The sequence below is a fragment of the Symphalangus syndactylus genome, chromosome 2 (genome assembly GCF_028878055.3).
Source record: "Symphalangus syndactylus isolate Jambi chromosome 2, NHGRI_mSymSyn1-v2.1_pri, whole genome shotgun sequence".
Lineage (NCBI taxonomy): Eukaryota > Metazoa > Chordata > Mammalia > Primates > Hylobatidae > Symphalangus > Symphalangus syndactylus.
This window is the reverse complement of record NC_072424.2, coordinates 60,694,115-60,706,545: the sequence shown is the minus strand read 5'-3', so window position 1 is coordinate 60,706,545 and position 12,431 is coordinate 60,694,115. Positions and strand designations below refer to the sequence as shown.

At 33.7% G+C, this 12,431-nt stretch overlaps 1 protein-coding gene across 10 annotated transcripts in view; it reads right to left on the bottom strand.

The window, feature by feature from the left end:
• Positions 1-12,431, bottom strand: part of KHDRBS2 (KH RNA binding domain containing, signal transduction associated 2) — a 656,853-nt gene that overhangs the window by 399,813 nt on the left and 244,609 nt on the right. For all 10 annotated transcript variants that reach the window (XM_055257519.2, XM_055257497.2, XM_063618794.1 and 7 more), the window contains exon 3: positions 10,260-10,376. In XM_055257519.2, coding sequence (XP_055113494.1) covers positions 10,260-10,376 — 117 coding nt within the window. The remainder of the gene's footprint in view (positions 1-10,259; positions 10,377-12,431) is intronic.

Sequence of the window (12,431 nt, the reverse complement as noted above, 5' to 3'; positions counted from 1 at the left end):
TAGAAATGTAAACATCACAGCTTCTGGAAATGTTCCAAATTCTTTAAGTTAAGGCTCACATTTTGTTTGCCTTCTTTTTAAAACCCTATAGTGATGCTAAAATTGTAGATGCTAGCAATTACATACCTATAGCTAAAGGATTCCTTATCCGGAAAAAAACATATGCAAGAATACTGGCATAACAGATTACTGTCCATCTCAAAATCCTGACCTCAAAAAGCAAAGAAATTTAATGTTAGTATTTTCAAAATTAAAACAAGATGCTAAGTTTGCACAAAAATATGCAAAGAGTAAACTACTTTGCATATAATTTTAAAAGGAAATCTATTCATAATGGGTGTTAGTGATTTCTAATATTTAGATATTAAGCAAAAATACATAAATGTGTTTCCTTTATTGGCATTTGGTATGCTTGTTTCTATGACTGGCCTAACTGCCACAATGGAACAACTCAGAGGCACCATTCACATGAAATGCCTCGTGATCAGCATCCCTGGAAGTGCATAAAACACTGTCCTGCTGCAAAGAAAATCAAGTGGTGCAATCAATTGTGTTTACAGCAAAATATGTAAATTTTTATTTGTATCCCTGGCATTTCATTTTCCTCAGTGTTTCTGACTTCACTCTTGGTGAACCCATACATCCAGAAAACGATTAAAAGTAAACTCTGCAGTGTTGTTATTCATTAGATTGAGAAGCTGCTGATTTTTTTTTTCTTCTTTGATCTTTCTTTGAGCTCCGTTTAGTGTCATTAACTAAAGCGAGAAAACAGTTTCCTACTGTTTAACAATGATTGTGAAGAGCCCAAATAAATTTTCAAGCACTCATGACAACTCTATTCAACTAAGGAATGATTCAGATATTTATGACTGATAAAAATAGATTACTACTCAACTTTTGAATGACTTGTGAAATTAAAAAACTGGTAAGAAAATAGAACACTGTCAAATAAACATCACTGCAACTAATGAAATTCAGCATCTAAATTAGTGCTGATGATGCACTTGAGTTAAGTGCAGAATTTTTCTCGTTAACATTCCCACTCTGGGCCCATTATCCTCTTAACTGTACCTCCAAATTCCCCAAGCTGTGCTAGAACAAGTTGTCCAAGTTTCTCTTTCAAAAACATGGCTTATATTGGGGTCATTTCAACTATTAAAATAAACACTTAACGGGATCTTTCTAAAACCATACAAATAATAACAACAACAACCTTTGCATCAAAGATTTTTCTAAGAGATTAAATATCATTATTATTTTGCTTTTTCAATAACCATTCCCACAGGGTTTGACATTAAAATTACCCATTAATTAATAATGTATTATATGTTACAACAAGCAAAATAAAGCTATTTAAGTAAATTTTCTTTCTAATATTCAATTATATTAGAACAGTAACTTATAATATGGGTCTTTGCTTTGGTTACTGAATTTGTAGGCAAAGCAAAGAGAGAATCCAGTATAAAAAATTTAAGCAAATCTTAATATTTTAATAAGTAAAATATGCAACACAAAACTTGAGAAATTATACATGCTCTAGATTTGTTTGCTATACAACTATGAGTGTTTCATGTGTTGATCAGTGTTTTCTATTAAATAAAATAACATGTACATATCTATATAGATACACAGGCAAACATACACACACACACATACACACACACAAACACACACAGCCCTCTAGAAATTATCAGTCTGCACTGATCGCCATTAGAGGACAGCAGAAATATATACATATAGAATTTCATACAATTTTGAATTTCATTCTAAATTCATATATATGTACGTACGGAGAGAGAGATTATCCGCTAAATAATATGTATGTGGTACTAAATATATATTAATAGTATACAAATATATATTTCTAAACTTAATTGCCTTTGGATTCTCTCATTTTTCTCTAATATAACAATCTGGTTAAAATAAATCGTGTAATGGGCACATATATTCCCAGTAATCTTGGTCTAGGTATTGCACAAACTGATCTCATATCTAAATTCTTCCTTTAATAAAATGTGAGAAATGACTAATGATGTAACAAACTCAGTTAATAGTCTCCCCACAAAAATACCATATTGAACATTTTGTTGATCAAGATAAATCTTCAACAATCTAAAATGTTCAAAAGGAGGGACTAAGAAATAAAAACTCTCCCAGTCTTGGTCTGAGGCAGTACTTTCTGTGTAGTGCCATTTACTTTCCCTTTTGGGATCCATCTAGCATCCCTGAGAAAATGCTAGAACACTTGCTTTGTCAAGTTGTCGTAAAATTAAGAAGACTTACAGAGAAACTGGAATCACCTGCCCAATTAACCTTGAGTCTTGTGACATTAAATCAGATATCCAAAAGCAGAAAGACTTTAAACCAGCTTTATGACTAACCTAATGCTTTTTAAACTAGAGCTTTCTATTTTTGATGTCTAGTATCTCATAAAATGTCTCTACCAAGAAGAAATGTTTGAATTGCCTCTCTTGGCAGCCTTTTTTTTGACAAGTTTTAAATAAAATGTTGACATGTGCTTCAATTATTTGACGGTGGGAGAGGCAAATTCAAAATAAGTTGTAAATACAATACAATAGAAAACGGAACAAAACTAAACTAAAAACAAACACCCAACACACACACACACGCACGCACACGCACACACACACCCCTCTAGAAATGATCAATCTGTGCTTATCGCCATTAGAAGGCAGCAGAAATGCAAAAAGAGAATATAATTTTACATATAAAGTAGTAGTAATGTGTTCCAGTTATTTACTGTTGCATAACTAACCATGATACATTTAGTGGTCTAAAATAATGATTTTAATATTATTATCATATACATGGTTTCTGTGGGTCAGAAATTTAGGTAGTGTACCATGAATACAGCTTGCATCTCTGCTCCAGGATTTTTTGGGCCATAGATAGGAAGACTTGAGCAGCTGATCACTCAAATGGCTAAGGACTGGAATAATTTGGTGAATTCTTTACTCGCGTGGGTAAAGCCTGCACTAAGGTGACTCAAAGGCTGGACTCAAGTAGGACTGCCCACTGGCACCTATACGTGGCCTTTCGATGTAATTTTGGCTTTCTTCACAGTAAGCAGCATCAGGATTTTCAGAATCCTTTCAAGGCAGCTTTAAACTCCAAGACATAGTGTTTCTGCAAATGAGAAAGAAGGTACACAGCTTCTTCCAATGTAGTCCCCCAAATCATGAACCAACATTACTCTGCATTCTATTGATTACAAGCAAGTCACTGAAACTATCCAGATTCAAGGGGAAGAGAATTGGACCCTATTCATCTCTCTCTAAAATAAATGTCAAATAATTTGGAGCCAATTCAAAAGTTCCACAGAATGTGAAATTTAAAATATTGTCCAGATATATAACCTGGCCCCTTTCTATATCGGTTATACTGCATTTGTACTTTTACTATAATATTTTTAGGCCAGGCACGGTGGCTCACACTTGTAATCCCAGCACTTTCCGAGGCTGAGGCGGGCAGATCACTCGAGGTCAGGAGTTCAAAACCAGCCTGGCCAACATGGTGAAACCCTGTCTCTACTAAATATACAAAAATTAGCAGGGCATGGTGGCGGGCACCTGTAATCTCAGCTACTTGGAAGTCTGAGGCAGGAGAATCACTTGAACCCAGGAGGTGCAGGTTGCAGTGAGCCAAGATTGCACCACTGCACTCTAGCCTGGGCAGCAAGAATGAGACTCCGTGTCAATAAAAAAAGAAAACAAAATTTCAGATCAGCAGTAAAGCTTATGACCTAAAATAATAGACCATCCTCAGTGGTAGAAAAGAACTACATCATTATAATTCTGGTTTATAAATTGTAAAATGTCTAAAAATTTCTATTTTCATACATTCTTTTTTAATAGCTTAATAAATAAAAATGTCTTAAAATATGGTGGGAGAGACCCTGATTCTGTGACTCTCTCATTTCACTCTTCTAGGGAAATAAGGGTACAGTACAAATAATGATTGACAAGTGACAATGAGGACAAGTTACTATACAAGTAGCACTAATAAAATGTTTTCTGTATATAAAACTTGGTTTACGGCTGTGTCATTAGGTCCCTGAAAGTTTCCAAGGAGCAGGTCTTAAGTACAAAAATTAAAAGGAATTTGTCTAGATGCAAATAAAATCAGATGAGAGGAAATCAATGATTTAAGATAATATATAACTCTGATTCATAATTCATAAAACATTACTACCTCATATCCTGTCATTGAAGCTTATGAAGAAATTGAGCCCAGATAGCTTTATCGCTTTTTTTTCTTTCTAAGGTCACAGGCACACTATATTGAATGACAAATTATTCATACATCAAAAGATGAAGATGCTAATTTGAGAAATTGTCTCACAAATATGATGACATATTTCACTCTTCAAATCAAACCTAATTAATCATTTGGTCATGTATAGTCCAAATATAACACATACTGAAATAATCTATTGGTTAAACATTGCAACGTAGGTTTCATTGTATTCCCACAAATATATATATTTTAACACAATGTTTCTTATCACAAGAGCTATGGTTCAGGTGGGACCTTTCAGTCTGTTACTCCTACTCTAAAATTCAAATCAGAGAAACAGAAAAGTTGAATGAATCAAACATAAATAAAATTCCACGTATCTATATTTTATGATACTCTGCTTATGTTTCACAAACACAAATGATATTTAAGCAAGTTATTATGCTGATTCCTTGAACTCTGCTGGAAGTCAAAATGAGTTAGGCATTCTTTTCTTCAGAAGGCCAGTTGAGAAAGAAATGCTGATCTACTGTGCAGTTCATTAGAGGCACAGCTAAAATGAAAGTCGGGGTGCCTGGGCTCTTGATTTTGTAGGATTATAAACTGCTTTGGTGTTCAAGATATTAAAGAGTTGAAACAGGAGTCATTGTAACCAGTCACAGCCTGATTGACAAGCAATGAGCATGACTTCACCCCTCCAGGATTTGAGAGACTATCATGCTGTTTGATGTTAGGCAGAGCCCAGAAGCCAGATGAGAGACGGCTGGTGCTAGGTTCACACCCGTATTGCCCACTAGGCAGCCACATCTCTTTGAAGATTTTTTGTTGATTTTACTGTTGATGAAAATCAATTTGCCATGAAATCAGAAAGAATTTACTAAAGTAGTCATCACCAAATGCAGAAGAAATATTCTAGAATAGAAACTGCACATTATTACTGCATCAAAGACAGAAAACCTTGCCTTGAGAAGTATTACACATTTTTCAAATAAAAATCCACCAAACAGCACTGTACTTTTAACATATAATCATGAGACTGCTTTAATACCCCATTTCGTAATTTCAGCCAAGCTTATTAACAGAAATGCCAAAATGCCTTTCATTACAACATAACTTGTTCGCAACATGTCCATTTGTGATTTCCATTTAAGGACAATAGGTGAGTGTAAGAAATTTGCTTTCAAGCTTTCCTATTTTCCTCACTCTTGTCTGGATGTGTTCAGCTATTGTCTGATTTTCTCTAACCCCTCTAACCTTTTTTCTTAGAGAGAATATGTTTATTTGTCACAGTTTTCAAAAATAAGCTTGTAGAACCACTGCTTCCTCTGTTCTCCCTCACCAGTCTTTGCCATCAACACCCCCAAAAACAGCAACACTCTCTCTGAAGCTACAGTAAGTTACCCTGAAGATTGCTCAGAAGCCATTGCCAGTGAAACCAGCAGCTGTGTGGTTGTTTAGAACCAGCTGGCCATATGGTATGTGAAGAACTTAGACTTTAAAGAACTTTCTAAACTGCTAGTTAATTTCCTGAGGTATTTTGAAATATTGCCTACATACTATATATTTTCCTTTCTAGATTTCTCTAAGAATACTTTTTCTTCTCACAATTTAAAATGTAGCTTCTGTGCAAGCATTCCTGGCTGGTCTTAAGTAGGATGTGAGTTCATATATTGTGGGATTTGACCAATACGAGAAAGCAATCATGACTAATGGTAGGATTTTGCTACTGGTATTACCTTGAATATTATGATATTTTACTTTGTTTTCGTTTTCTTTTTCTGCTTACAGAGTTATTGGCTAGTTATAACTAAACAAAAAGTAATGTTTCCCCAACACAGGATAACACAAAGAAAAACATTAAACTTGAATCTTCTTATTAGATACCACTAGAATTATTTTATATATGATGCAGTTAACTTTATAATGATCTGGAAGCAAATCTTAATACTTCATATTTTCTTATGTAAGGATTAAGAAGTATTATTAGATCCACAAAAACAAAACGAAATGAGTTTGTCATTCTATCTACCTACTAATCCGAATGACTGTTATTTTCTTAACTTTTTTTAAAAAAATGTTACACTGGTCAATATGTTTAATTAAATATCAAGCTTTGTGACTCATGTCTAATACTTTTTATATAGCACAATATTGAATCTATTCTTGAAGTAATAGTAGATATGGAATAAATATTTTTGATTTTTTTTCCCTGACTTACACAACCAAATATCTTCTTTTATCATGAAGTAAAGATCAAGTTTAAGACATGCTTTGTATGTCTTATGTCCAGCCTCCAGTCCACCCCTTAAGTGCTCACAGTGGCTCACATCTATAATCCCAGCACTTTGGCAGGCTGAGGCAGGAGGATCCCTGATCACTTGAATCCAGGAGTTCAGGACCAGTCTGGACAACAAAATGAGACTCCATCTCTACAAAAAATTTAAAAATTAACCAGGTGTGGTGGTGTTCACCTGTAGTCCCAGATACTTGGGGGGCTGAGGTGGAACTATCGCTCGAGCCCTGAGCCCAGCGGTGGGTCAAAGCTGCAGTGAGCTGTGATCGCACCACAATAGTACCACTGCAGTCCAGCCTGGGCAACAGAATGAGACACTGTCAGAAAAAAAAGAAAAAGAAAGAAAAGGAAAAAAGACATACATTGTGTAGTACCTTAGCAGCATACCCAACATAGAAAAGCAATCTGCATTATCATGTCTTATAAAGGTGAAGCAAACATGTTTATTAAACAATATATCCTGCAAAGTCACCTATCTATGAAACCACAGAGTAGAGTGCTGGCCCAGGCTTTGTAAAGTACACAAGGAGCCCCTCATGTGGCTTCAGTTATTTAGTTTTTCTGTTGCATAAAAGATTGGCAGCTGCATGTTGAACTTCTTAATACTTGCTGATCTAAATTTTAAACATGGCTAATCTTTGTAAAGTCAGGCAAAGTTGAGAAAAGGATTCTGAGAGGCCTGACTAAAGTTTGGTCAAGGAGAGTCTTTGTCAACATACATACCCATACATATTTATGTGTATGTATGTATGTATGTGTGTGTCCTTGGACATATTACATTTCAATGCCCTGTTACATCCAGATTGACATGTTGAGTAGGTAAATATATAAATTCAGCATCTAGCACTTAAGGGGGAGACTGGAGGCTGGATATAAATTTGAGATTCAGAGCACATTGGTGCTATAAGAACATGAAGGAAAAAAAGAACTCTGAAGACTAAGTCTGGGCTTGGAGGTCTGGAAAAAGAAGATCCAGTCACAGAGACTGAGGAGGGGAACAATAAAGAATGAAGGTGAGCCAGTGACTGCAAATTACTTTCCAGGAGTTTTACTATAAAGAAATCAGATGGTAGCCAAAGGGGAATAAGTATATTCATTAAATGAATATATGGCTATAGTTGTCATAATAGTTTTAGATACAGCTATGGTTATACAAAAAGTACAGATTCTCCCTCAGGGCCTTCGCACTTGGCATTCTCTCTCCTTTCTGATATTTCTATGTTTGGCTCCTTCTCATCTTCCAGTGTTCTTTCTACTTGATCACTGTATCAAAATTTGCTCCCAACACCATTAACCTCTTTTCCCTGCTTCTGTTCCATTTAAATCCATAAAAATTATCAATTCCTAAAAGTATAAAATGTATTCATGTATTTATTATCTGTCTTTCCCATTGGGATGTAAACTCTAAGAGAGGAAGACCTTGTATTCATGACTATAAATTAGAACTGTGAATTACATAAAATGTGTTCAATAAATAATTAATGCATGAACATATGCTGGTTTGTATGTATGCACACATATACACTTTTATTGCACAATCCCATGTGATTTATTTAATAATTAGAAAAAACAAAATTATGTAAAATCTTCTTTCCTGTTCATGTCATGATGCCGAGAGGCAAAATAACAGCATCATAATCAATAATTTACCAAGGATTTATTTTTTATTTTAACCAAGTGTTTACTAAGGTAAATTTTTCATATCCATGCCTGTGATTTTATTTCATCTAGGTGTCCAATACTTGAGAAAGTTAAGACCTTATCATTCAAAAGCAAGCAAGTGGAACAAAAAAAAAAAAAAGAAAAAAAGAAAAAAAGGCCTTATCTTAATTCTAAAAAATATTTTGCAGTGCAATCTATTGTTATTATTTAATATGTTATTTTATTTAAGTTGGTAAGAAGTGAAAATACTCAAATCATAGTCAAACATGATGGATCACACAAAGAGTAATAAGAAACTGAATTGTAAGTAACAGGTAATATTAGTAAATTAAACCTAATGGAAACTTAATAGAAGCAAATTTGTTTCCTATTGGATTTTCCAGTACTTTTGCTGGTACCTAACATGCTCACAGGGAAAAAGAAATTTAGTTTAAAACTTTATGAACAGGAAAAAATGTCCAAATATATGAGAATTAAAAATTTGCATCCATCTGTTTTAAAAGATATAGAAATACTATATGAAGATTATGCATGTGCAAAGCTAACTAGAACAGTTCTCCATCCTGGAGATAAACAGAGACAGTAAAATATGTTAAGTGATAAAAGAGGACTTAGCCTATTATAGGAGTTCAGAGAAGCCATGCTGGGGAGATGATGACAAACTGAAATCTTAAAGAATGTGTGAGACCATAAAAACACACAATATGAAGTTTATAACAGTATGAAGTATTTGGGAAATTCATAACAAAAACAATATTAAAGAATACATGAAAGTACAGGCATAGGTTATTATGTGTCATTTTCTCTTCTTATATAAAGAAAATCTAAACTTGTGGCAGGGACAAAAGCTTATCTCATGTCTAGATGCTGGTGTGCTCACCTCTTAAATATTTGTAAGATTTATTTTAAATGTAATCAGAGAATCTGGAGGCAGGAGGATTGGCAAGGATATAGTCATTGCTGAAATTGTACACAGTACAGAGTAATCAAAAGTTATCCAAAGAAAGGGCTAGTAAAAATCATTCCATCTGTGACTTTCTACAGTTGATTATTGAACCATTCTAAGAAAGCACCCAAATAGAGGGTTTTGCTAAATCTCCTAATGTAGACTTATTACAGTAAAGATACTTTATGTATGATATATTCACCAGTTCAGTGACATTTCACACTATAAATTTCCTCATTTAATATGTCTCATTAACAGAGATACAGGACTCCTGAGCAATTTTCTAAGGATTCTTATAGTCAGAAATAAATATTTGAACATTTCACTCTCCATACTAACATTACCAAGTCATACAAGTGTGGCCTTCTCAAATGATACTACCAAACACATCCAGCCTTTCGCAGTGAATCCTCAAACATCCTTTTGGAATAAATCTCTACAAATTGTCATTTCCCCCAAACACTGAATTCTAACACCGAGAAAATTGCTAACACTTTATAAAATAAGAAATAATGTAGTACAGATGTGAAATAAATCATTTCAAACATCAAACTTGATATATCTCTTAACTTATTGTTCTTTTGAGGGTCAGGTGAGTTGTTTAATATCATTGAAACATTTCAAGAAATAAGCAGGATTCTCTTAGATTTACAGATAAGTATTTGAAATTGCTTCAAGTAAGAGGATCAAGGTGAAATAGAGCAGAGAGATAAAATGAGAGACTGATACAATGGATGTTATTAGGTGATATGATTGAAGAAAGAAAAAGGAACCAGCGAGGGAATTAAAGAAAATGAACACAGACATATAGAAACATTCTACAGAGGACACAGAAAAAGTGAAAAGATTTGACAGCAACCTACACAAAGGACTAAAGAAAATGAAAATATAGAATATACATTCTGAAAAGAAAAAGAAGGGAGGCCAATAATTGATTTTTAGGAAGACAGAGGAGATAGCAGAAAGTGACACAGGGCGATCCCAGGAAATGGAAATCATAGGAAATGGTGAAAGAGCCATTCAGGCGTGCTTGTAAATTTGGCCATCAGTGTTACAGGTAACCTCCTGAATGTGTTAAATATTAGATTCAAAGTTCAGTACCTTAGCTTTATCTCTCATTGATCCTTTTCCCAGGATAGACATTTTAGCACCTGTTTCTTCCTGTAGCCTCTTCAAGGAGTTTCCTCTTGGTCCAAGCAATTTCCCCACAAAATTGAACTAGGAAACAAAATCAGTAGAATGTCTGTTTTAAGGTACAATAAAGTGATTATTTTCACCAAGAGTAATTGATGGGTTTTAGGTTTTTCAAACTTTACCACCGAGAAGAAAGTCATGCCATAAATACACACACACACACACACACACCAAACCATTTCAGATATCTAATCAACACTCATTTTAAAAGCTATATCTCTTCTTAAAAGAATGCCAAAGTGAAAAGTATGTTGAAAATATCATTTACATATATAATCAAATGAATCATTTATTAAGGAAAGAAATTAAGGAGAATCATGCTGGTTTACAGAAAATCTAAAGGCTTTTTCTCTCAAACTATATTATTGAAATAAGAGATGATTTTAACATAAGTCTATAAACGTTCAAAATTGTAAAAGTTTGCAATCAATATTTTAAAATCGATGTTTTAAATCAATATCTAAAATAAAATTTGATATTCAAGTTTGTTAAGCATTGTCTGGTGACCATAACTTTCTATTACAACTTTCATAATCAGGAATAAAGGGACTCAATATTTCTTCAATCTTACATTGTCTATATTAAAGAGTTGTTTTCGTAAATAAAAGATATGAGCATATAAAGGTTAAAAAACAGTACTTATAAAGCATAAATACAAAACACTTTGTCTAAATAAAAAATTCTGGGGTTCCACATAATTTGCTTAATCATCTTGAAACATAAATAAGAACAAGTGAACTAAGAGCAGTTATGAAAGCATTTATGTTAGCTACTAAAAGGAACATTACAAAACTGAATGACTGAGGTAATAATTTGTGCCATAATTCGTTGATTAAACTAAAAATACAAAGAACATAGAATGCACCAAAAACTATCTTGGGAACATAAAAAACAATGATAAGTAAGACTAAGTAAAATTGCTTTCTATATCAGAGATTTTCTTTCCTTCTTTCTCTTCTCTCCTCTTCTCTTCTCTTCTCTTCTCTTCTCTTCTCTTCTCTTCTCTTCTCTTCTGCCATAATCCCTCAGTAAGAAATACACCATAGTTAATGGTATAAAATTCAGTTTTTTTTTCCCCAAGTCCAGGATAAAAAGAAAGATGTCTGCTCTTACCCCTTTTATTCAATTTTTTACTGGAGTATGGATTGTTGTATGTATAGGTAAATAGATACGGTATGGTATAATGCCTATACATAGGTGGTCGATTTATTGTCAGCAAAAGTGCCAAAGCAACCAAATTTAAAAAGTAAAGTGTTTTCAACAAATGGTAATGAAAAAATTGAATATCAGTATGAAAAAGAACAAAATAAAACAAAAAACAAAAAAAAATCTTTCATGACCTCTTTGACATGTAGGCAAACCTTATTTTGAGATCGATCATAGAACTATATGTGACAACTAAAATTATAAAGATTCTAAGAAGAAAGCATTAGAAAAACCTTTGTGAACCTAGGCTATGAAGAGATTACTTAATTAGAAAGCAAAGAGCACTAAAAAAATCCCTAATGATCAGTGATAAGCTTTTTTTCATATGTTTGTTGGCCACATAAATGTCATCTTTTGGGAAGTGTCTGCTCATATACTTCACCCACTTTGTGATGATATTTCTTTTTTCTTGTAAATTTGTCTTTTCTGTTCCTTGTGGATTCTAGATATTAGACCTTTGTCAGACAGGTAGATTGCAAAAATGTTCTCCCGTTCTGTAGGTTGCCTGTTCATTCTGGTGATAGTACCATCTTATGCCAGTTAGAATGGCAATTATTAAAGTCAGGAAACAACAGATGTTGGTGAGGCTGTGAAGAAATAAGAATGCTTTTATACTGTTGGTAGGAGTGTAAATTAGATCAACCATTGTGGAAGACAGTGTGGTGATTCTTCAAGGATCTAGAACCAGATATACCACTTGACCCAGCAATCCCACTACTGGGTATATACCCAAAGGACTACAAAGCATTCTACTATAAAGACACATGCACACATATGTTTATTGCCGCACTATTTACAATAGCAAAGACTTGGAACCAACCCAAATCCCCATAAATAACAGACTAGATAAAGAAAATGTGGTAGCATTTCTTT